We start from the raw sequence: 27,259 nt of genomic DNA, 5'->3' as shown, positions 1-27,259 counted from the left end.
CTAATTTGTATGTTGGCAATGAATGAAACAGAAGATTGAATAGATTTTGGCTTGAAACATTGGGAGTTTGGTTGTGCCATTTAGTAAATTTGGGAAATAGAGAAAGGCAAATTTGAAGGCTACATAGTAAATGTTCTGTCTTGATTATATTGCATTTGGGAAACCCTTTAAACATTGAGGAGGACATAGGAAGCTGGACACATATCTGTACAAGTTGAAAGATTACCTTGAGACACAATCATATGTATTTAAAGCCATAGGCCCAGATGTAAGGTTTGAGGAGATTTATACATAGAGGAGAGAAGAGCGCTCAGGATCAAGTCCTAAGTCATCCCAACATTGGGAAACTTGGCAGAAGTCATGGAGCTAGCAAAGAATGATTAATGAGAAGGAGCAACGTGAGAGACAAGAGGAAAGATTAGAAGAGATTATGAATTTAAGAAAAGATATTCAAGAAAGAATTAGAAGGTTAATTCTGTGAAATGTGAAGATGTTAAACTTGAAAAGAATAAAAAAGTGACATTAAATTTGGCTAACTGGAGGTGACTGATGACCTTGAGAATAGCAGTTTCTAAAGAGTGGTGGAAAAGAGACAACCAACTGAAGGTTGATGAGAAGAGAATAAGAGATCATTATATTACCTTACCTCCCCGGGCCACAAGGTACATTAAATGAAACCATGGATGCAGACCATAGGGCCAGGCACGTAATACAGACATCAAAATTAGCTATTTTTATTCCCACATCACTATCAGTATTATAATTCCTGATGTTGTGCAGCTTGCAGAACTGAAGTTGTATGTGGTTACCATCAGTAGCATATTATTACTTTCACAGCTCCAAGCCAGCCTCCGCGGATCATCAGTTCCGTAAGGTCTGGTTCACGCTACATAATCACCTGGGATCATGTGGTTGCACTGTCAAATGAATCTACAGTGACGGGATATAAGGTATACAAAAGATTACTAGATTATTTCCTACACAAGCTTCATTCTTACAAAGAGTGATTGGTATTTGTTTTTTCATTGTTGTTTTGTCAAAACCCATCCAGCTCTTATTCTAGTTGTGTAGTGGAATCAGACGACATAGTACTATGATAAATTTTGAAATGAGAAAAGATCTTCAGTGAATTCCAGGAAAATACAATGTCAAGTGAATAAGATAGAATAACTACTTTAATGAATAGAACTGTTAGAATAATTAGTGTTTAAGGAAGAGAGAAAGAATTGATTTTTGCTTGGCAGTGAGTAAGATAGTGTTGCCAAGCACATAGTGAATTCTTTGATGTATTGAGGCACCCTCTGTAACTGAACAAAAATGGAAAAAAAAGATTTTTTATATAAATTCTTTATATCACTATCACATTTTTCAATGGATACCAAATTTTAGGAATAGTGCGAAAAATTCTAATTGTGAGGCAATTTTTTAGACTATTTCAATATTTTGAAAGAGCCCTCATTTTATACCTTTTTTCATTAAAAAATACATTTTTAATTTCTATTTTAGATAGTTTCAAAAAATGAAATTCAGATGCTTAAGATGTGTCCTCTTGGATTAGCCTAAAATAAATAAAATCTATGTGATTTAAAAATAATATGGATTTTTCAGCTAGTTTACACATAGCTTCCTAATTTTTTTTAATTATTATAAGCATTTTTAGTCAAATTTAGTATTAGAGGATTGGTTCACTATTACCCATGTATTAAATAGTCCTATTCTGAAACTTTTAAAGGTACTCTATAGACCTGATGGCCAGCATGATGGCAAGCTGTATTCAACTCATAAACACTCCATAGAAGTCCCAATCCCCAGGGATGGAGAATATGTTGTAGAGGTTCGTGCACACAGTGATGGAGGAGATGGAGTGGTGTCTCAAGTCAAAATTTCAGGTAAGCCAATCATTTAAGACACATTTTAATTAAGTACTCATAAGTTTCTAGGCCTATATGGGTTCCCAAATATAAATGTGGAACTTATATTCCCACTAATATCAGTATTATTTGTAAGTAGATTTGAAATGTTAAAGATGCCCTTCAACAAAGGGCAAAGCTGTTATTTGTTCCCTTATGTGTCACAAAAGTACATTGGCAACATATCAGATACTTATTGATTATTATCTGAACATCAAAATACAATGGTATTTATTGAAATAATAAAAAATAATATCCAAACTTATACTAATAATATTATCCAAAGACAATAATATCCAAATTTCTCTAATATCAAAAGAAAATTCATTGGACTACTATTAATATTTTCCTAAACACTTTTTCCTTACCTTACACATATTAGCATAATAATAAGATAAGAAAGAGGAGTAGATGACAATTCCTTCCTTTACCAATATATCTATTCGTCTCAGTATAGCTATTCCTTTTCTGAAAACTATTTTCACAGCATTGGTTAATTTGAAATAGATATGTAAGGCAGTGAATTTTTGCTCTATTTGGATTTGTAAAACTCTACTAATTTTTACAATTTTGTTGCTTTTCTCTCACTCTGTACACATGGTTTAGTACTGGATTAAAATCAATGTTATTTTGAGAATTTTATGAGACTATGAAATTCTAGAAGATGCTAAATCAAAGATGAAGTAATTGATTTAGAAGAAAATTTGATGATATATAGTTAAATAGATGAATATGGCTATATATTAACCTAATAAAAAGTCCTTTAAAACAATGCCAGCGTTTTTTGTCCAAACATAACTATACAAAGAAACTGTTGAATTAACATGAAATGTCAGATGTTAGGTAAATAGTATAATTCGAGACTTTAAAAAAAATGTTTGGATTAAAAAAAAAAGCTTGGATTTATTTGCAAATTATTTAAACTATTTGCAATGAGAAAAGTATATGAATACAAATGGAAATTTTACATTTTCATATGAATTTAAATTATTTACATTAAAAACAATTTTAGTTTAGACATTGTTATTATGTCTTTTACAAAATTTAGAAATTGCAAAAAATGAAAGGAAAATAAAATAGTCATATTCCACTCTAAGTGCTTAACTCATGTTCAGTGGAATTCGCTTTAAGTTACCCTATAGACATTTGTAATTTCATGTGTAGGCTTTTATTGAATATATCCTGTCATATCCAAATTTTATCAATTATGTTTCATGAACATTGAAAATTTCATGAATTTTATTTAAAATCTCTGTAACTCAAACGGTAAAGAATCTGCCTTCAATGCGGTAGACCTGGGTTCGATCCCTGGGTATGGAAGGTCTTCTAGAGAAGGGAATGGCAATCCAGTCCACTATTCTTGCCTGGAGAATCCCATGGACAGAAGAGCCTTGTGGGCTATAGTCCGTGGTGTCACAGAGAGTCAAACACGACTGAGCGACTAACACTGAGACTACTATTCTCTCAAACAAATGTGCAAAGTTATCTACTCATTTCAGTTTTTTCTATCATAAATAATACTATTTTCACTGCATTTTTATAAATCTTTCTGCAGGTTAAATTTAAATAATCTTCCTGAAGGTTAAATTCAAACAATGAGTTAAAGAGTTTTACTTCTATATTTCAAATTTTCTTTTAAAATATGTATCAACTTATGTTCCTATTATTGTGTATGAGTGCATTTTCTACTGCACCACTCCAACACTAGTCTCTATCTTTTAAGTCATCACTATTTTGATAGGAGAACATGGCATCTTTGTATTTTTGAAACTTTTTCTAAATTTTGAACTTGGATAGCACACAGATTCAATAGTTTTACACTTAGAAGGGCTGTTTCACAAAAGGAAATTATTTTGAATGTGATAAAATGCAAAAAATCCTGAGTAAGTTGCTTTTGAAAACTGACCTTCCCTCTCTAGAAGCCAGACAGTGGCATACTGTTGTTCTCTTCATTTTTACCCTTGATGTGTTCCTGCTGCTGCTAAGTCACTTCAGTCGTGTCTGACTCTGTGCGACCCCATAGATGGCAGCACCAGGCTCCCCCATCCCTGGGATTCTCTAGGCAAGAACACTGGAGTGGGTTGCCATTTCCTTCTCCAATGCATGAAAGTGAAAAGTGAAAGTGAAGTTGCTCAGTCGTGTCCAACCCTCAGTGACCCCATGGACTGCAGCCTTCCAGGCTCGTCCATCCATTGGATTTTCCAGGCAGGAATACTGGAGTGGGGTGCCATTGCCTTCTCTGTGATATGTTCCTAATGCGAAGCAAAAGGTAGTTCCTGGGATTTAAACTACAGAAGTTTGTAGCAGTGACAAAGGCTGTAGCAGTGGCAGTAGGATCAGTAGAGTTGTAACTAGTGATGTTCTGGTAAATGTTAAACAATTGACTCTCTGAAGGTGGGAGGAAGCCCTGGTATATAGTGTTTGCCAATTTTTATGATGTAAATATTTTCATCATGTCTGATTTCAAGCTTGCTACATGATGTCCCTAAATGTGGAGTTGGAAGGAGGTGCTCAGGAGCACAAGTTTCCCTAGTGCTCAATGGTAAAGAATCTCCCTACCATATAGGAGATGTGGGTTCAGTCTCTGGGTGGAAAAGATCCCCTGGGAAAGGAAATGGCAACCCACTCCAGTCTTCTTGCCTGGGAAATCCCATGGACAGAGGAGCCTGGTGGGCTACAGTCAGTGGGGTCACAAAGAGTAGGACACTTGGCAACTAAACAAGTTCAGGAGCACACTGTGATAGGGTTGTCACCATCCAGACGCAATAGGCATAACCTCATGAGCATTGATGAAGATGAACTGCAGTAAAGTGATGAAAGTGAAAGTGTAACCCACATTGCTGGCAGATTCTTTACCAACTGAGCCACCAGGGAAGCCCGAGACCACTGGAGTGGGTAGCCTATCCCTTCTCCAGGGGATCTTCCCCACCCAAGAATTGAACCGAGGTCTCCTGCATTGCAGGCAGATTCTTTACCATCTGAGCTACCAGGGAAGCCCAGGGAAGGGATTCCCTCCTACCTCAGTTGGTATAGAATCTGCCTGCAATGCCTGAGACCTGGGTTCAATTCCTGGTTTGGGAAGATCCCCTGGCGAAAGAAGTAGCAACCCACTCCAGTATTCTTGCCTGGGCAATCCATCCGACAGAAGAGCCTGGTAGGCTACAGACCATGGGGTCGCAAGAGTCAAACATGACTTAGTGAGTAATACCAACCAAAGTGATGAAGCTGAGTATTTACTATCTTTTATCTAATTTTTTTCAATTAACTGATAAATTTACATAGTTTCAATTTTAATAACAGCATTTTAAACAACCCACTCACGAATTTCCTTAAAATGTAACAGTCACCTTTTGGCAGGTAGCATGGACCAGCTGCAGCACCCCAAGTTTATAGTCTGATTTCAGGGTGTAAATAGCCCATATACAGAAGACACAGTATGATTTTTTAGAAACTTGAAATATACTCAGAATAGTTTCCTTTTATTGCTAAATAATGGAAAATGTTTTATTAATGCAGAATTTCTGTTATTTATCTCTTAATTTGGTCAGAACTGTACAAAAAAACCCTCCAAAACCTGTAGAATTAATATTAAGAAATATCAGATATTTTATGAACACACCATTCTAGAATTTTCTCATTTATTATTTTCAAATTATTTGTAATGGGAAAAGCATTTGAATACACATGAAAATGTTAGACTTTTCATTAAGTTTAAAAGACTCCCAGTACTTTCCTCTGTCTCAATTTTTGTGCCTAAAATATGTAGCTATGAATATAATACATGTCTACATTTTCATGTCTATATACATCATGCTGTTCATTCATTTTTCTCATTCAAAAAATATACATGAAATGCCTAAAATACTTCAGGCATAATTTACATACTTAAAATGTTCTGCCATTTACATATTTCCACATGCTTTGGAGTCTACATCACAATCATCCCCCTCTGGCTCTACTATAATTCTAAAATTTCTCTTGGCTTCCAATTTTGGCTTCCTATATATAGTATATAGGCTGTATAACAGCCAGACTGATCCTTCCAAACATAAGTCAAATCATATAGCTTTCCTCTTAGAAAAACATCCCATAGAATAAAATCAAAACCCCTCACCACTCGCCTGTATAATTTGGTCCTCCCAAACACTCTTCCTTCAGTTGATTTCATCTGTGCTCCTTTAACCCTTTTTGCTTCTTGAACACACCAGCATTATCCACCCTTTAAACATTATTCAACCTCTAAGCCTCTGTTCTTGCCACTGTCTGGAATTCTGTGGATTTTGGCACTGCTGGTTATTTCTGTCATTTTTGTTTCTGCTCAGATGTCACCTTCTGAAGGAAGAATTATTATATGTCCATCAATGTAACATAGCCCCCTATTCTAGTGCTTTTCATATCACATCATTTTTTCAATTTATTCATATTTATAGCTATTAGAATTATTTATTAATTTATACTGTTCACTGTCTATATCCTTACTTGTATCTAAGCTTTGTGGGATCAAGTTCTTGCCTGCCTTGTTCAATCCTTGAATCCTTAGAACTCAAGGGACATATCTGGCACGTAACAGGGTATTAACAAATAATTGTTTAATTAATTAATGGTTTCTGTATAGAGGAAGATTTAGTTATACGAATAATTGGGGCAACTTAAACTGTAATTTAGATGTCTAGAATGTTGATATGCTATCCAATTGGGCACATGATTTATGCCATGCTAATCTACAAATTTGATTCTTACAAAGATTAAGACTTCATATCAGAGATATTCTAGAAAATTGATTAGACATGGTAATCTGTAACTCTATTTATCTCTGACCTGAACACTGTCATCTGCTGTCTTAATAAATTATTCCCTTTCAGATTGCTTATAGTTCACATAGAGGCAAGCATAACACTGCAAATGTTTCATCACAAACATACTATGTCTGATACATTCTATATTGTCTTTTAAGAATCCTTTGTTTTTATAGATCACTGTGAATGAAATTAAGAATCAGGTGAAATTTAACTATACATTTTAATACAAAGTAATTTATCTTAATGGCAACCCACTCCAGTATTCTTGCCTGGAAAATCCCATGGATGGAGGATCCTGGTAGGCTACAGTCCATGTGGTCACAAAGAGTTGGACATGACTGAGTGACACCACTTCACTTCACTTCTTCATGAAATACACACTTATAAAACTTCAGAATATAAATTGACAAAACACATCCACAGAGAAGCAGTATTTCCTTACTGATGTGTCAATGTGCATATTTTGAGCTTTTATTTTTCTTTTAGTTTTAAACACACTAAAGCCATCTTACTCAAATGAAGAGTTTCAAGGACATTTTAGCGTTTGGACTACTTAAAATCAAAAAAGGTAGTCATTTGAACCCTTTAAAGTGTTAGTAATATGACCAGATATTTGCACTTGAAAAATTACTTTGTTGTTTGTGGAAAATATATACAGTAGGAGAGTCAGATAGAAGGAGATGAATTACAAGGTTATTATCATAGAATGATTAATATGATGATGGTCTGGATTGGAAAGAAGGCAGTGGTAAAGCCTAGGATAGGTTCTAAAAGAACGAGACATCTTTTCTGCTTGATTTAAAGTTACTATAGATTTATTTTGTTGACTTTATGTCTTCTAATAAATCTGCAATTTATCCTGATGTTACCATAGATGATATTATCTAAACATTTAACCTACTATTTTTGGTAACTCCAAGCTATTTAGTTAAACTACATAACCAAAGCCACTGACTTCAACACTGATGAAAAACACATTTTGTTTTTTCAGTTTGTTCTCTTCCCAGTAGCAGAAGTTAAAGGGCTAGGAAACCGTTCTCTAGTGAAACCTTTAGATGTCTGACTACCGTTACTCACATGCTCCCTTCTCCACTGTCTATGTTTAATTCCTACTTTATGAAATTAAAGTTCTTCATTAACATCAGCAATTTTGCAAATACCTGAGTAAGCATTTTCAAAACAAAAAATAGTCTGAGCGTCTAATTTTATACAATAGCCTCTATATACATGGTGGTCTAAGGCTTACTTTAACCTGTCTTATTTAATGACAGGATGCCATATTCTTAAGTGATCTCCATATCTGTAACCTTGTAAATGTTCTGTATCATTTGAAAAATAAATTTCAATAAATAAATTACCTACTAGCCTAAAATTTTGACATGGTATATTATGTCACAGTAAAGTTAAGTTGAACGTCATTTTTATAAGTTAATCATCATAACTTTAAAGTTTTATATTTGTGACTATGAGACAATCAAATATTGTCATTCAAGAAATGGTATCACTCAAACCATTTTGAAATAATCAAATATTTTGTTTTCCTTTGCTATATTTTGTGAGGGATGCAAGAGAGTGAATCCAACCTGTATATTTCTAGGCTGACAAATATCTTACATTTAAAATTACCTCTAAAATATAAATTCCTTTTATTACCATTCAGTCATGACTACCCACATAAAATGTTTTCTGACTCTATTGCGGTGCTTGACTCTTCTAGTTTTGTAACAAGACTAAAATAAATGTGAAGGTATCTGAGCAAACTAATACTTTTTCACATCTTTATATTTGATTTAGAGACTGACTCAGTGCCCTGTTCATTGTCAATGTATGAATGATCCATGTTTGTTTCAGCAGTTGATGGACAGGGTTAGGGACTCCCAGTAAAGAAGTTCTCAGAGGTTTACTTACCCTTCAGAAGCTTTGGGCAGTAATTCTAGGAGCAGATTTTGTCACTTTGTCAGACCATGCATAGCATCTCTCCATCTAAACTAATCTGGGTTCTCCTGAATCTTCCCCAAGGTTTTTTATTTATTTATTTTTTAGTTACTAGTAAGTTCATGCAACACCCAAGATATTTTGTTCATTAACTTAGTTGCAGATATAATTTGATTACAAAAATCCACACTGGAATACATTATAAAAATAGAAGAGAAAATAAGAAATCATCCCCCAATATTTCTGTCCAATGCAGTCACTCAGTCATGTCCAGCTGTTTGCAATCCCATGGACTGCAACACGCCAGGCTTCCCTGTCCATCACCAACACCCGGAGCTTAATCAAACTCATACTCATTGAGTCGATAATGCCACCCAACTATCTTATCCTCTGTCATCCCCTTCTCCTCCCGCCTTCAATCTTTCCCAGCATCAGGGTCTTTTCCAATGAGTCAGTTCTTCACATCAGGTGGCCAAAGTATTGGAGTTTCAGCTTCAGCATCAGTCCTTCTAATGAATATTCAGGACTAATCTCCTTTAGGATTAACTGGTTGGATCTCCTTGCAGTTCAAGGGACTCTCAAGAGTCTTCTCCAACACCACAGTTCAAAAGCATCAATTCTTGGGCACTCAGCTTACTTTATGGTTCAACTCTCACATCCATACATGCCTACTGGAAAAAAAATAGCTTTGACTAGATGGACCCTTGTTAGCAAAGTAATGTCTTTGCTTTTTAATATGCTGTCTACGTTGGTCACAGCTTTTCTTCCAAGGAGCAAGCATCTTTTAGTTTCATGGCAGCAGGTACCATCTGCAGGGATTTTGGAGCCCCCCAAAATAAAGTCTGTCACTGTTTCCCTTGTTTCCCCATCTACTTGCCATGAACTGATGGGACCAGATGCCATGATTTTAGTTTTCTGAATATTGAGTTTTAAGCTAACTTTTTAACTCTTCTCTTTTACTTTCATCAAGAGGCTCTTTAGTTCTTTGCTTTCTGCCATAAGGGTTGTGTCATCTGTATATCTATGGTTATTGATATTTCTCCTAACAATCTTGACTCCAGCTTGTACTTCATCCAGTCCAGCATTTCTCATGATGTACTCTGCATATAAATTAAATAAGCAGGGTTACAATATACAGCCTTGACATACTCGTTTCCCAATTTGGAACCAGTATGTTGTTCCATGTCCAGTTCTTACTGTTGCTTTTTGACCTGAATACAGATTTCTCAGGAGGCAGGTTTGGTATTCCCATCTCTTTAAGAATTTTCCACAGTTTTTTGTGATCCACATAATCAAAGGCTTTGGCATAGTTAATAAAGCAGAAATAGATGTATTTTTGGAACTCTCTTTTTTTCTCAATGATCCAGCGGATGTTGGCAACTTGATCTCTGGTTCCTCTGGCTTTTCTAAATCCATCTTGAACATCTGGAAGTTCATAGTTCACATACTGTTGAAGTCTGGCTCAGAAAATTTTGAGCATTACTTTGCTAACATGTGAAATGAGTGTAATTGTGCGGTAGTTTGTGCATTCTTTGGCATTGCCTTTCTTTGGGATTTGAATGAAAATGGACCTTTTCCTGTCCTGTGGTCACTGCTGAGTTTTCCAAATTTGCTGACATATTGAGGGCAGTACTTTCAGAGCATCATCTTTTAGGATTTGAAATAGCTCAACTGGAATTCCATCACCTCCACTAGCTTTGTTTGCAATGATACTTCCTAAGGCCCACTTGACTTTGCATTCCAAGATGTCTGGCTATAGGTGAATGATCACGCCATTGTGCTTATCTGGGTCATGAAGATCATTTTGGTATAGTTCTTCTGTGTATTCTTGCCACCTCTTCTTAATATCTTCTGCTTCTGTTAGGTCCATACCATTTCCGTCCTTTATTATGTCCATCTTTGCATGAAATATTCCCTTGGTATCTCTAATTTTCTTGAAGATATCCCTAGTTTTTCCCATTCTATTATTTTCCTCTATTTCTTTGTATTGATCACTGAGGAAGGCTCTCTTATCTCTCCTTGCTATTCTTTGGAACTCTGCATCCAAATGAGTATATCTTTCCTTCTCTTCTTTGCCTTTTGCTTCTCTTCTTTTCACAGTTATTTGTAAGGCCTCCTCAGACAACCATTTTGCCTCCAGTGAAAATAATTTTTCCCTCTGATAAAATTTACTCTCAAAACATTCCATATTTGTATAACACATTTGCTCTGCAGAACACTGATTCATTCAATGGACATCTACTGAACACCTGCAATATGTCAGGCTATTGCTAGGTTACTGGTTACAACAATTGGCAAGCCCTTCTGAAGCTTGCATGCAGCAACATGGATAGACCCGTAGATTATCATACTAAGTAAAGTAAGTCAGACAAAAAAAGACAAATGTCTTATGACATTATTATATGTGGATTCTAAAATATGACACAAGTGAACTTATTTACAAAGCATAAAAAGAGCTGCAGACATAGAAGAAAAACTTGTGGTTACCAAAGGGGAGAGGGAATAAGGAAGGAATAAATTAGAAGCTTGGGATTAACAGATACATACTACTTATATGTAACACAGATAAACAAGGACTTACTGTATAGCACTGGAAACTATATTCAATATCTTACAATAAACTATAATGGAAAAGAATATAAAACATGTATGTTTGTACATATATATACACATAACTGAATCACTTTATTGTATACCAGAAATTACCACAACATTGTAAATCAATTTATAAAAATAAGAACGCTAATAGATACCAGGAAAATAAAGCGCTAATCCAAATAATAACATTTATCTAGATATAGATTTATTAAGGCCTATAAGAAAAAATAACAAGCTAATATAGAGAATAAAAGAGGTAAGACTGATTTAAATAAGATGAGCAGGTTAAGCCTCCTTTAAATAGGAGATGTTTAGGCTGAGGCCTAAAAAGGAACTAGACAGACCACACAAATGAGGCTAAGAGTCACAGGGACAAGGAAGGAGCATGACATGTTCAAGAAGCTGAAAAACCAGTGTGACTATTACATAAAGGGGATGAACTGGAGAGATTAGGAGGGGCAAAGCCATAAATGGCCATGATTCCATCTCAGACTCTTACTCTTCTCCTCTCATTCTATTTCTCTCCCTTTTCCTATCCTTAAAGGTTTTTGTCAGATGTTTGTACTTTATTCTGTGTTCAGTGGGAAAATATTGATGAGCTTTTACAAGATGAGTGATGCAATCTGATTTAAGATCATCTTTGCTATAGTGCTGAAAACAGTTAAAGTGGAACAAAAGGGGAATTGGTGTGATTGGTAAGAAAATAGCAAGTTTGAAATCCAATCATTACAAGCAGATTCTCCTTCAGAAAGAATTGATATATAGGATAGTTTAATTTTTTTTGTTGCTCTGAGATGTAAAGCAAATTGCAAGACATTTTCTAGCATAAATGACTAAAGAAGACATTGTATACAATTCAGAGGATGAAATGTACATTTTAAATGTTTTTAATAAAAATTTTCAGGTGGAATATTAGAGATATTAATAAAAATATAAAGAATTCATAAGCTGGCTGGAAGAAAATGTCTATCTCATCTTGTTCAGCTCCTTCCCAAAGTTTGGAATTCCCTGCAGGACATTGATGGTTTATGCTCTCTCAGCATCGGCTGAAACACTGTTAGTGATGGGGAGGAAATGAACCCATTTTACAAGCAGTCTTGTAAATATCAAAAGCTTTAATCAACAGATTATAAATCTCGATCAGTTCTATAATGATTAAATTAGTTTCCAATAAAATCAAACTAATAGGATCAAACTATATACTGCTACATAATTGTTTCTTTTCTCTTCTGAAAGTGAAAGATGGTGCAGATTTAGGGGAAAAAAATAATAACATCTCTGGATATTTTAATCAAGTATTTAATTAGAGTCTTAAAAAAGGAAACAAAACCTTGTATAAGAACTATGATAATGAATATCTGCTGGCTTTAAGAAAAGTAGCTAAAAGGAGCCCAATTGGTGGTCCAGTTCAATTCAGTTCACTCAGTCAGTCATATCCGACTCTTTGTGACCCCATGGACTGCAGCATGCCATGCTTCGCCGCCCAGCACTAGCATCCAGAGCTTGCTCAAACTCATGTCCATCGAGTGCCATCCAAACATCTCATCCTCTGTTGTCCCCTTCTCCTCCTGCCCTCAATCTTTCCCAGCATGAGGGTCTTTTCCAATGAGTCAGTTCTTTGCATCAGGTGACCAAAGTATTGGAGTTTCCACTTCAGCATCAGTCCTTCCAATGAATATTCAAGACTTATCTCCTTTAGGATTGATTAGTTGGATCTCCTTGCAGTCCAAGGGACTCTCAAGAGTCTTCTCCAACACCATAGTCCAAAAGCATCAATTCTTTGCATTCAGCTTTCTTTATGGTCCAACTCTCACATCCATACATGAAAACTGGAAAAACCATAGCTTTGACTAGATGGACCTTTGTTGACAAAGTAATGTCTCTGCTTTTTAATATGCTGTCCAGGTTCTTCACAGCTTTTCTTCCAAAGAGCAAAAGTCTTTTAATTTTATGGCTGCAGTTACCACCTGCAATGATTTTGGAGCCGAAGAAAATAAAATCTGTCACTGTTTTCATTGTTTCCCTTCTATTTGCCATGAACTGAAGGGACTGGATGCCATGATCTTAATTTTCTGAACGTTGAGTTTTAAGCCAAAATTTTCACTCTTTCACATTCATCAAGAGGCTCTTTAGTTTCTCTTCACTTTCTTCCATAAGAGTGGTGTCATCTGCATATTTGAGGTTATTGATATTTCTCCTGGCAGTCTTGAGTCCAGCTTGTACTTCGTCCAGTCTGGCATTTCACATGATGTACTCTGCATATAAGTTAAATAAGCAGGGTAACAAAATACAGCCTTAATGTTCTCCTTTCCCAATTTGAAACTAGTCCATTGTTCCATATCTGGTTTTAACTGTTGCTTCTTGACCTGCATACAGGCTTCTCAGGAAGCGGGTAAAGTGGTTTGGTATTCCCATCTCTTTAAGAATTTCCCACAATTTGTTGTGATCCACACAGTCAAAGGCTTAAGCATAGTCAATAAAGCAGAAGTAGATGTTTTTCTGGAACTCTCTTGCTTATTCAATGACCCAATGGATGTTGGCATTTTGATCTCTGGCTCCTCTGCCTTTTCTAAATCCATCTTGAACATCTGCAAGTTCTTGATTCATGTACTGTTGAAGCTTAGCTAGGACAATTTTGAGCAATATTTTGCTAGCATGTGAGATGAGTGTAATTGTGTGGTAGTTTGAGCATTCTTTGGCATTGTTTTTCTTTGGGATTGGAATGAAAACTGACCTTTTTGAATCCTATGGCCACTGCTGAGTTTTCCAAATTTGCTAACATATTGAGTGCAGCACTTTCACAGCATCATCTTTTTTGATTTGAAATAGCTCATCTGGAATTCCATCACCTCCACTAGCTTTGTTCATAGTAATACTTCCCAAAGGCCACTTGACATCACACTCCAGAATGTCTGGCTCTAGTTGAGTGACCATACCATCATGGTTATCCTAGTCCTTATGTTAAATGTGGTTTTTTGGAAATGTTAAATTAAATTTAAAAAAAGAAAATAAATATGTTTTAATTTTAAAATGCTTTCATGGTATAGAAATTCATATTATTGAAACCATTAAAGTTATAGGATAAGAAAACTTGCAGATATTGAAGCTATATCTGAAAATATCTAAAAGGGAGATTTACTCAAGATATGGAAAATAATGATTAACATCACTTGATCACTAAGATTCAGAAATAACAATGTGGCTACCATATTTAGTCACTCCCATATTTCCTTTTCCAGTATTATGATAATACTGAATGATACGGAAATAATTGTATGCAGACCCTTTTATATATATATATTTTTTAATTTCCATGTGTTTCTTAGAAAAGATTCCCAGAAGTGGAAATACAGGATTAAAGGGAAGGATCTTTCAAAGACTTGGTGGCCCCTACTTGACAATTGTCAAATTGCTACCCAAGTAGTAATGCCCACATTTCATTAAAGAAGCTTCATTTCTTCATTAAAGAGGCTTTTTTTTTGGTTTATCTCACTAACATTTTGCTATTCAAAAATTTTATAAATTAAGCAAAGTTATTATCTCATAATTTTTAATATTTGCTACCTAGATGATTAATATGTTTAATAGTTACTTATCTTACCAATTCTTCTTAATTCTGATTAGATTATGTTTTGTTTACTATTAATTTTCTTTAAATTTTTATAACCAGTTTATCAAGATTTTAAACATTTTCATGCCATATTTTTACCAAATATTTTTCAAGTTCAATCACTCAGTCGTGTCCAACTCTTTGCGACCCCATGGACTGCAGCACGCCAGGCTTCCTTGTCCAACACCAACATCCAGAGCTTGCTCAAACTCATGTCCATCAAGTTGGTGATGCCATCCAACCATCTCATCCTCTGTCGTCCCCTTCTTCTCATGCCTTCAATCTTTCCTAGCATTAGGGTCTTTTCCAGTAAGTCAGTTCTTCTTCACATCAGGTGACCAAAGTATTAGAGTTTCAGCTTCAGCATCAGTCCTTCCAATGAATATTCAGGACTGATTTCCTTAGGATGGACTGGTTGGATCTCCTTGCAGTCCAAGGGACTCTCAAGGGTCTTCTCCAACACCACAGTTCAAAAGCATCAATTATTTGGTGCTCAGCTTTCTTTAAAGTCAGTGAGACTTTCTTTAAAGTCTCACATCCATACATGACTACTGGAAAAAACTTTGACTAGACAGACCTTTGTATTTAAATATTATTGACACCAGATTGGTGTTTTAGTTTTAAATAAAATCATTAATTTCTATTATAAAAATTCTCAAATATTTAGTGCACATGAACAAGAAATAATAGAATAATATATGTAAGTCTATTTATGTGAAATTCAGAAAGAATATAATAAAGCAATTTTTAAAAAGGTATATATGTAAAACTTCCCCCAAAAGAGATGGATTAGCACAAAATTCAGCATAGCGCTCCAAAGGGCAATCAAGAAGAGGTTTATAGAATGGTGACAATGCTATTTATTTGCCTGCTGATAGGCATACAGACATTTTTTGCTTTTTCTAAACAGCATTTTAAAAAAATATTAATTTACATAATTTATTTCAAAGTTGTAAAAGTAAAAAGAGTATTGGCACAGCTGAAGATTATTGAATTTGGTATTTTACAGGTCTGTATTAGTTAGTTAGGGCTGCCATAACAAAGTACCACAGACTGAGTGACCTAAACAACATAAACGTATTTTCTTTCAACTCTGGATACTAGACGTCTGAGGTAAAAGTGTTGACAGGTATGACTTCTTTGGAGGCCTCTCTCTTTGGCTTGTAGATGGCCATCTTCTTCCCCATCTTCATGAGTCTTCCCTCTGTATATATCCGTGTCCTAAATTCCCTTTCTTATAATAATACCAATTATATTAGACAAGACCTCACTCTCATAACATAACCCTATTTTAACTCAATTACCTCTTTAAGAACTCCATCTCCAAATATAGTCATATTCTTAGGTACTAGGGATTAAGGCTTCAGTATATGAATTTTTAGTGGTAAAATCCAGTCCATAAAAAAATCACTGGAATTTCAAAAGGAAAGCCTCCATAAGATAGCATGGGTGAAACTGTTATTTCTCTAAGCAATCTACACAGTACTTATATCCTAAAGAAAGGTGGCAAAAGCAGAAGCAGGTGGGTAAGATGGAAGAGGGCTAGGGCCTATGTTTATTTATTTATTTATTTTTTTTTTCCAATCCCGAACTCCCAATCTACAACCTCCATTCTCCCCTGGTAACTATAAGTTTTCTCAATCTGTGAGTCTGTTTCTGTTTTGTAGATAATTTTATTGATATTTTTCTTAAGATTCTGCATATAAATGATATCATCTGATATTTGTCTTTCTCTGTCTGACTGGCTTCACTTAGTGCAGTAATCTCTAGGTCTAGCCATGTTGCTGCAAATAGGCCTTATTCCATTCATTTTAATGTCCGAGTAATATTCCACTGTGTGTATGTACCACATACACTTTAGCCATCCATCTGCTGCTGGACATTTAGATTGCTTCCGTGTCTTGGCTAGTGTAAACAGTGCTGCAGTGAACATAGTGGTACATGGATCCTTCTGAACCATGTTTTTCAATGGGCATGGCAGGAAAAGCCTGCTCTGATAGGATAACAGTGGAAAAAATAATCAAAAGAAGTAAGGAAATGGCCCATGCAATTAATGGTCCATGCAGGAAAAGTATTTCTACAGTAACAATAAAAAGCCTCAAGCAAGAAGGTATACTTGATAGCTCAAGGGCAAGCAAGATCAACATGCCTGGGGCTGAGCACGCTAGGGGGAGAGTGGACACAGCAAGTCTGAAGAGTTAGATAGGACCTGAGTCATAACTAGATTTATAGATCTTGGTTGAGAACATTGGAATTTACTCTAAATGTGAGAAGAAACCACTGAAGCATTTTAAGATGTGGACCGACATGATTAGATTTATATTTTACAAGTTGTGTTTTTTCAATTCTTTGTAAAGAGGTAGAAATTTTGTGAATTGTGGAGGAAATCTCTGTCAATATCAGGAAATAAGGAGGGCAGGAAATAGCAGCCTAAAGGTGAGAGTCAAAGCAAGAGATGATATCAGCTTTGACTGTGTGTGTGTGTGTGTGTGTGTGTTAGTCCCTCTGTCATGTCCAACTCTTTGTGACCCCATGACTATAGCCCACCAGGCCCTCTGTCCAAGGAATTTCCCAGGCAAGAATACTGGAGTGGATTGCCATTTTCTTCTCCAGAGGAGCTTCCCAACCCAAGGATTGAACCTGGGTCTCCTGCATTGCAGATGGTATCCTTACCATCTGAGCCACACTATTTGACTAGAATGATCACAGTGAAAGAAGTGAGTTTTCCAAGTTTTATTTGGAAGAAGACCCAAAAATATTTTCTGATGAGAGAGAGGGTGAAAGAAGAATTGGTATGACTCTTAAAAGTTTAGGTTAACCAACGGAATCATCTACTGAATTGGCCAAAAGAATATCTACTTCAATAGAATCAATTACTGAAAATAGATAATTGGAGAAAATAATTAGGAGTTCAAATTTTGATATGCTACTTTATGCTATGTCTATTAGACATCCAGGTGTATAGATTTTAAAGCAATCATCTAGCCGAACAGAAACTAGCTGAGGTCAGATAACAAATTTGTCAGAAAACCAATTGGCACAACTGTGTAAATATCTATAGCCCATACCAGCCTGATACAGACATAGAGATAGCAGAGAGTTGTTGGTGTTGCCCAAAGCTGGTGCATTGCATGGTAATAGGAGATCAAGGGAAACAAGGATGTATTACTTCTAGTTAAAGAATTTAAATAGCTGGACAGAGTGTTCATATCTATTAGGAGATTTTCAGCTGGCAGAAGCAAACTCTCAACTCAAAATTGCTTGAGAGATAGGTAGGCTTTCCACCATTGTGACATCAGTGCCTCAAACATATAATCAAGGACCAGTCACCCCACTCCCCCAGATTTGTCTTCTTGGGAGGTCTCAGGATTAGGTTCATTCTAAAGCTCATCTAAGGCTCTCTGTGCTTGCATGATGGCTGTGACAGTGCTAGAAATTATTTCATACAGACTTGATGACCTCCAATAAAGAAGAGTTCTGTCTCTTTTGAAACTCCATTTTTAAAATGAAGGATCTTTCCCAGAAGAACTTTAGAAAACCTTTCCTTGTTATCTAGAACTGGGTCACATATCTACCTTTAAACTAATAAAATGGCATTTGCATGATTGCTCACTGTGATAAAAATTTACCACAAATCTGGGGATAAAAAATATCTTCCTTGAGGGGAGAACATCTGAACAAAACATGGAAATGTGTTGACAAGGAAGCAAAGAGAAGATTTCAACTTTAACTTTTCAGAGTTAACTAACAAGGTAAATATCCATGGACATAGGGAAAGAAAGAAGAGGAAACTAGGTCAAAGAGCAACTTCATAAAAGTGCAGAAGAGAAAGGCAAGTTACAGGAAGGATAGAAATCTAGCTTCAAAAGAAGAAAATTTGGGCAAGATTAATTTTTTAATTGAAATAAAAAGGAGACTTCACCAACAAGGATCCTGAGACTTAAACAAGGATTTAGGATGTCAAACAAGTAGCCAAAGAGTATGTCAATAAACTGAGAGAACTGTAATCCAAAGACAGTAAATACAAGTTTACTCTCAAAATTATATATGTGGCACTACCGCTCTTAAGGAAACTGACCTAAATCAAATCCCTTTTGATTATACAGTGGAAGTGAGAAATAGATTTAAGGGACTAGATCTGATAGACAGAGTCCCTGATGAACTACGGACAGAGGTTCATGACATTGTACACGAGACAGGGATCAAGACCATCCCCAAGAAGAAGAAATGCAAAAAGGCAAAAAGGCTGTCTGAGGAAGCCTTAAAATAGCTGTGAAAAGAAGAAAAGCAAAAAGCAAAACAGAAAAGGAAAGATATACCCATTTGAATGCAGAGTTCCAAAGAATACCAAGGAGAGATAAGAAAGCCTTCCTCAGTGATCAATGCAAGGAAATAGAGGAAAAACAATAGAATGGGAAAGACTAGGGATATCTTCAAGAAAATTAGAGATACCAAGGAAACATTTCATGCAAAGATGGACTCAATGAGGGACCGAAATTGTATGAACCTAACAGAAGCAGAAGATATTAAGAAGAGGTGGCAAGAATACACAGAAAGAGATCTTCATGACCCAGATAACCACATGGTGTGATCACTCACCTAGAGCCAGACATCCTGGAATGTGAAGTCAAGTGGGCCTTAGGAAGCATCACTACGAACAAAACTAGAGGAAATGACGGAATTCCAGTTGAGCTATTTCAAATCTTAAAAGATGATGCTGTGAAAGTGCTACACTCAATATGCCAGCAAATTTGGAAAACTCAGCAGTGGCCACAGGACTGGAAAAGGTCAGTTTTCATTCCAATCCCAAAGAAAGGCAATGCCAAGAATGCTCAAACTACTGCACAATTGCACTCATCTCACATGCTAGCAAAGTGATGCTCAAAATTCTCCAAGCCAGGCTTCAGCAATACGTGAGCCATGAACTTCCAGATGTTCAAGCTGGTTTTAGAAAAGGCAGAGGAACCAGAGATCAAATTGCCAACATCTGTTGGATCATCGAAAAAGCAAGAGGAGTTCCAGAAAATCATCTATTTCTGCTTTATTGACTATGCCAAAGCCTCTGTGTGGATCACAATCAACTGTGGAAAATTCTGAAAGAGATGGGAATACCAGACCACCTGACCTGCCTCTTGAGAAACCTATATACAGGTCAGGAAGCAACAGTTAGAACTAGACATGGAACAACAGACTGGTTCCAAATAGGAAAAGGAGTACATCAAGGCTGTATATTGTCACCCTGCTTATTTAACTTCTATGCAGAATACATCATGAGAAATTATGGGCTAGAAGAAGCACAAGTTGGAATCAAGATTGCTGGGAGAAATATCAATAACCTCGGATATGCAGATGACACCACCCTTATGGCAGAAAGTGAAGAACTAAAAAGCCTCTTGAGGAAAGTGAAAGAGGAGAGTGAAAAAGTGTGAAAAGAGTGAAAAAGTGTGGAAAGAGTAAAAAAGAGTGAAAAAGTTGGCTTAAATCTCAACATTCAGAAAACTAAGATCATGGCATCTGTTCCCATCATTTTATGGCAAATAGATGGGGAAACAGTGGCTGACTTTATTTTGGGGGGCTCCAAAATCACTCTAGATGGTAATTTCACTGCAGATGAAATTAAAAGACGCTTAATCCCTGGAAGAAAAGCTATGATCAACCTAGACAGCATATTAAAAAGCAGAGACATTACTTTGCCAACAAAGGTCTGTGTAGTCAAGGCTATGGTTTTTCCAGTGATCATGTATGGATGTGAGAGTTGGACTGTGAAGAAAGCTGAGCACTGAAGAATTGATGCTTTTGAACTGTGGTGTTGGAGAAGACTCTTGAGAGTCCCTTGGACTGCAAGGAGATCCAACCAGTCAATCCTAAAGATCAGTCCTGGGTGTTCATTGGAAGGATTGATGTTGAAGCTGAAACTCCAATACTTTGGCCACCTGATGCGAAGAGCTGACTCATTTGAGAAGACCCTGATGCTGGAAAAGATTGAGGGCAGGAGGATAAGGGGATGACAGAGGATGAGATGGTTGGATGGCATCACCGACTCAATGGACATGAGTTTGGATGGACTCTGGGAGTTGGTGATGGACAGGGAGTCATTGTGTGCTGAGGTTCATGGGGTCTCAAAGAGTCGGACATGACTGAGCGGCTGAACTGAACTGAAGTAGGTAAATGGGCTTCCCTGGTTGCTTAGATGGTAAAGAATCCACCTGCAATGCAGGAGACCCAGGTTTGATCCCTGGGTAAGGAAGATCCCCTGGAGAAAGCAATAGCTGCTCACTACAGTAATCTTGCCTGGAGAATTCCGTGGAAAGAGGAGCCTGGTGAGCTGCACTCTATGGGATCGCAAACAGTCGGACCTGACTGAGAGACTAACACATGCTTTAAAGTAGGTAAATAGGCATGTTTAAAGGAACAGCTTAAGTCATTACTGTCACAGAAGAGTTATAAATGTCTACTTTGTTTTACATCTTAGATTAGATACTCCACCGTACTCAAATCTGTGAGACAAACCCTTCCCCTTAAGAGTTGCATTTAGCGAAGTTTTCTAAACTTAGAAAATTATATTAGGAGAGTGGAATCTGGAAAGAATATTGTTGATGTAACTAAAATTGGAACCTAGTTTGCAAAGAGATTTCCTTATATAGTAAGTGCTTTCCAAAACAGAGTTGCAAATTAAGGAATTAAACATTTTTAAAGAATATAAGTACATTGAAGAAGTTGCAAAAAATGAACCAATGGTCTATTCATAATGGGCTTTTTTTTTTTTTTTGATTTTGAGTATCAGCAAAACTATAGTCTTAGTAAATACTCATCTGCTTATTTTACCTTATTTGCATAATACCAAGCTCTGTGGAATATAATAAAGGTTTAACAGATATTATGATGGGTCATAATATTATACATCAATAAATTAGTCATAAATGGATTATCTTGTGCAATGGTCTATCTTAAATATATAATTTTAATTATTAGTAAACTCAATTTTGCATTTTATGAATGTTGATATATTAGTGGCATAAAATGTTACATTAAATTATATATTCTGTACATGCAGATGGGTTGGATATCCTATGATCCTAAGGAGGGAATATTAAGATAAATGTCCTCTCAAATCACTGGATATTACTTCATATTCTCTCTTGACTTAAGAGCAACAAATAATTTAATTAAAATAATTATATTATCTTAAACTGATATATACATCAACCATTAAAATACCATTTTGGAGTTAATTTTCCTATGAAAAATTATAGGCTCTGCTGAAATTTGTAACTTTCTTAGAAAGATATAGAGACAATTGTCTGTGGTGAAAAAGAAAGTTGGGTTTTGAATTTTCTCTCCTGAGGTTTGACACTCACTGTAATATAAACTTGAAAACCATTTAGAAAATAAAATGTCATTGTTGAAAATAAAACCCTGAAAATTTCTCACAAATAGAACTAGAAAACTTAATGCTCTGATGAAAGGGAATATAGCACTTTTGGAATGTGATATGTCAACATATTAAAATGATCCGTTTGATACTACTTTAGGGACCAGCTTTACTAATTGATGAAACAATGTTGAGGTCTCAAAGTACTTCTCATAGTTGAGTAAGGCTAGAAACCAGGTTCCTTGCTAGATTATTCACAGTATGAAAGTCATGCAATGAAGCAAACAATGTTCCAGAGGCACTTTCTTCGGATACCTTCTGAAAGATGAGCCAGACAAATGAAAATAAATCATTTAGAACATATTCCAAGAGTATCAATTTTTCCATCCTGTAGTCTTTCTTCTATAGCCTACCACTCCAAAACAGACACTGAATAACTGATTTTCATCTTTAAAGCAAATCACCAGCCTTGGTCACATGGCCATGAGAAGCTGGTGGAGGGAAGACTGTCACTGGTTACAGAGGACTCGGGAAGAATCAAGGATACTGTAGATTACAGAGGAGTAGCTCAACAAGATGCTTAGTGCATAGGTATTGCCTCAAAGTCCAAATATATTAATAGCTGGAAGTTCTGAAATCTTTGGATATCAATGTCTGTGGAGATGATCATTCTGATATCCTAGCTTCTTAATTCCTCTTTCCTGATGATCTTGCCCTCTGCCTGATTCAGCCACCCAGCCATGATTACATCTAGACAGGGCTTCACAAACTTGCATATGAATTAGAAGTTGAGTGGTTGCTGAAACTTGACTGAGAAAAATTACATTGTAATTTTTACTAATTTTTAACTAAAATTTATCATTTCTCAAATATGAATTTAAACAACAAATCTGTCACCAGGAACAATCCCAGATATTTTCATTTAATATTTCACCTGTTGCAATATCACTTCTTCAAAAAATATGATATTTATTAGACCATATCCTAGTTTTTTATGTAATGTTATAAGCACACTGAAAGTGAAAGTTGCTAAGTTGTGTCTGACTCTGCAACCCCATGGACCATACAGTCCATATAAGCAAACTACTTATATATTAATAAGCATACATTTGTTTTTCTGATATTTAAAAAATCATTTTAATATAATATATTTACTTTTCACTCCATGTATTGTATTTTATGTATATAAAAGCATTATTTTCAGTGTTCTCAGATATTCACAGAATGCCATGGTATCTATGACACATAAAGTGATTAAAATCTTTGCAAATCCTGACATTACTGATACAAAAGATTAAAATTTTAAGCCTTTATTCTCTGACCACTATTATCTTTCCAATTTATTCCTTCAAATCTCCTTCCAACTCCAACAGTTCTCCCACTCCCATCCCAGACCTACTGCTATTTTTTTTTCTTCTTCTTCTTTCCCTCTCTCATTCTCCTTCATGTCCTCAGTTATGTCCTTAAAGAGCTCAGATTCCATAGTCCATAATTAAAACCACGGCCTTATCTGTACCTTGTCTCATTCTTTCTTTATGCTCCTCACATGGTCAAATCCAAATTTTTATTCAACAAAACTTTCTGAATATTTTATGCCTGTATACAAGCAAAGGGCCATGTGTTGCCACCAGAATCTCCTCTTCAATCACCATCACTAACAATCGCCACCTCCCCAGTACTACTACCTGGAGACCCTCAGGTCTAACGAATAAATACCCCTTTGTGTGCCTCATTTTAAGGCTTCATTACTCTCCAGACTTAATTCTTAAACCTTCCTACTCTGCGTCTGGAATTATTGGCAGTCATTGGTAGTATCCTATAATGTCCGTCTCTTCACTGACTGTTTCCTTCACCTTCTTTATTTATCAGAAGCCCCACCCCTTGCTCCCAGTCATGTGTCATCTCCTATAGTCTATTCATGTGCCTTGAACACCGGACCCCATGCAGGATAGGTGCTGTTCCTTTCTGTTGTTGCTTCCACTGTACTCTCCTTTCTTGCCCCAAGTTCCCTGCTTAGAACCTCATGCCATCTGCCTCTCTGACTCATTTTATCTTCCTGAGGTTTGCTACGAGTTCCTTGAAGATTTTGATGCCCAGATTAGTCACTGTCTCCAACACTACTTCTCTCCTACATTCGGATGATTTCCATATACACGTCAATGATCCTTACATTACTTTGTCCTCTCAATTCTTTGAAACACTTCCTCCAATTTATTTGTCCTTCCCATGGTTCCACTTTTACTCTATTGTTTTTGCTTCTGTAATTTCAAATATTCTCATCTCTCTCCTCCACCCGTCTTTCTTCTCACTTTTTCTAGTACTCAGATTTCTGAAAATTTTTGACCCACCAGAAACCACAAACCCTTTATCTTACCACTTTTCCTACATCTCCTACTTTTCTCAGTCTCTACATATCCAACTGAAATCCCACAGTCATAAATTATCATTACTCCTTAGTATAGACTTTGACACCCTTTTACTTCTCTCACTTCATCATACTCACTTGGATAAATTGTGGATTAAATCTAACTGTCCACTTATTCCAAACCTACACTTTCACAACTAACAGTGGCTAGAGAAAAATACCCCAAATTAAGATTTATTCCACCTTGAATTTATGCTATGTCAAGTGGGCCCACAGTGCTGCCATCCCAACACTCTATCAAAATAGCTCTTGTCAAGATCACCAATGACCTTCATGTTTCCAATGCAGGAGTTAGTTCTTCTCTCCCACTCCATTTCTTAGCAATGTGAATACTATTGATCACTTTCTCCTTCTTGGTTTTCTGGGCACCAGTCTAGATTTTCCTCCTCCTTCATAGGATGCTGTTCTGTCTTTTGCTGGTTTCTGATCATCCTTCCAACCTCTAAATTTTAAAATGGGTAAGAGCTCAGTACTTCAATAGCTCTGTCCTTCTTAGTCCATAAGCAATCTTATTGTGTCAAGGCTATAAATGCTTAAAACTCTCAAATATATATCTCTGATTTATCCAACTGTCTAACTGCTATCTCCACTTGGATACCTAAGTTAAACTTTTGTTTCTTTGCTTTTCCTATACTTTTGCCTGTCTCAACAATGCATCTCCTGGAAATCATCTTTGACTTCCTTTTTCCTCTTATATGTTAGTTTCATTTCATCAAGAAATCCTATTGGTTTTACTACTAAATATATCCAGAAATCTCCACCTTTGCTGTCATCATCATGGTCCAGGCTTCACGCTTTCTCTCCAGGATTATAGATTAGTCATCTGTTTTCTCTGCTTTGTGCTTTTAGCTACAACCCTACAATTCATTCTCAGCAGAATGACCATAGGGATCATTTAAAATTATATCAGGTCTTATCTGTGCAAAAACTTCCAATGACATTCTACCTTTTCAGAAATAGATCATATTCATATTTATTATTTGTTAACCATGGTTATTACCGAGCCCTTACCTGGTAGCTCAGATGGTAAAGTGTCTGCCTACAATGTCGGAGACCTGGGTTCAATCCCTGGGTTGGGAAGATCTCCTGGAGAAGGAAATGGCAACCCACTCCAGTATTCTTGCCTAGAAAATCCCATGGATTGGAGGAGCCTGGTAGGCTACAGTCTACAGGGTCACAAAGAATCCGGACACGACTGAGCGACTTCACCTTCACCTATGGTTATTACCATTAACCCTTTAATTCATAAAACAAATCTATTTCTGTGAGATTTTAAATTGGCTTTCTAATATTTTACAAATTTGAAAATTTGATTCTTCTAATCGAGATGCCTATCATATTCCTATATATTTGTATATATTTTTATTATTTATATGGCATGATCAATAACATAGGTTATTCTATACTTTACATGTAGAATGGGAATAGTAGTGTCTACTTTTTATGTGAGTAATAAATGATGAGTAAATTATTACCTTCTATTATTGTGAGTAATAAATGAATAAATTAAAACCAGTCTTCATGTATCTTACATCTTTGCCACCCAATTCCAAACAGAAGAATAATCGGGAGAGATAGTAGTCTATATCAGTGTTTCTCAACCTTTTTCACTATTGTCCCCCTAATAAGCCTTTTTACAGAGTTTTTATTTTTTTTCCCTTGGCAGCTGTTGCCACTCATGAAATTTTAATATTATAGAAACACTGCATATCTGTTTATGTACTGTAGTCTTCCTTTTATTGTTTGAAATTTTTTTCAGGTGAGGCTGAACCTAGAGAAGTGAACACAATAGGCCAGGCCAATAAATAAATACTCAAAATATCTGATACTTAATATTAAATCAGTATTTTAAAATTTCTATATATAGTTTAATAGAGAAGATGAGATCTTATTAGAGGAAAGAAATGAGAGAAGTCCACTTCTGTTTAAATTTCTAGAAAATTTTATCTCCTCAGGACACCCTCTACTTCACACACATACACACACAAAAAATTGATACAGTTAAAATAAATCCATTCTGCTCCATATGCAGCTTAAGTCATTTCAGTTCAGTTCAGTCGCTCAGGCGTGTCCGACTCTTTGCGACCCCATGAATCACAGCACACTAGGCCTCCCTGTCCATCACCAACTCCCGGAGTTCACTCAGACTCACATCCATCGAGTTGGTGATGCCATCCAGCCATTTCATCCTCTGTTGTCCCCTTTTCCTCCTGCCCCAAATCCCTCCCAGCATCAGAGTCTTTTCAAATGAGTCAACTCTTCACATGACGTGGCCAAAGTACTGGAGTTTCAGCTTTAGCATCATTCCTTCCAAAGAAATCCCAGGGCTGATCTCCTTCAGAGTGGACTGGTTGGATCTCCTTGCAGTCCAAGGGACTCTCAAGAGTCTTCTCCAACACCACATTTCAAAAGCATCAATTCTTCAGCACTCAGCCTTCTTCACAGTCCAACTCTCACATCCATACATGACCACTGGAAAAACCATAGCCTTGACTACACGGACCTTTGTTGGCAAAGTAATGTCTCTGCTTTTGAATATGCTATCTAGGTTGGTCATAACTTTCCTGTATGCAGCTTAGATATTACTTATTGGGGCACTTTTAATAGAAA

The 27,259-nt window shown here is 36.1% G+C and overlaps 1 protein-coding gene across 3 annotated transcripts in view; it reads left to right on the top strand.

Annotated features, from left to right (window-relative positions):
- The window catches only part of CNTN1 (contactin 1), a 404,757-nt gene that overhangs the window by 352,391 nt on the left and 25,107 nt on the right, over positions 1 to 27,259 (top strand). For all 3 annotated transcript variants that reach the window (XM_070789265.1, XM_019960785.2, XM_070789264.1), the window contains 2 exons: positions 838 to 950; positions 1,733 to 1,889. In XM_070789265.1, coding sequence (XP_070645366.1) covers positions 838 to 950; positions 1,733 to 1,889 — 270 coding nt within the window. The remainder of the gene's footprint in view (positions 1 to 837; positions 951 to 1,732; positions 1,890 to 27,259) is intronic.

The sequence above is a fragment of the Bos indicus genome, chromosome 5, assembly GCF_029378745.1.
Source record: "Bos indicus isolate NIAB-ARS_2022 breed Sahiwal x Tharparkar chromosome 5, NIAB-ARS_B.indTharparkar_mat_pri_1.0, whole genome shotgun sequence".
In the NCBI taxonomy this organism is placed as follows: domain Eukaryota; kingdom Metazoa; phylum Chordata; class Mammalia; order Artiodactyla; family Bovidae; genus Bos; species Bos indicus.
Note: the sequence above shows the minus strand (reverse complement) of the source record. Positions and strands in the feature narration are given on the sequence as shown.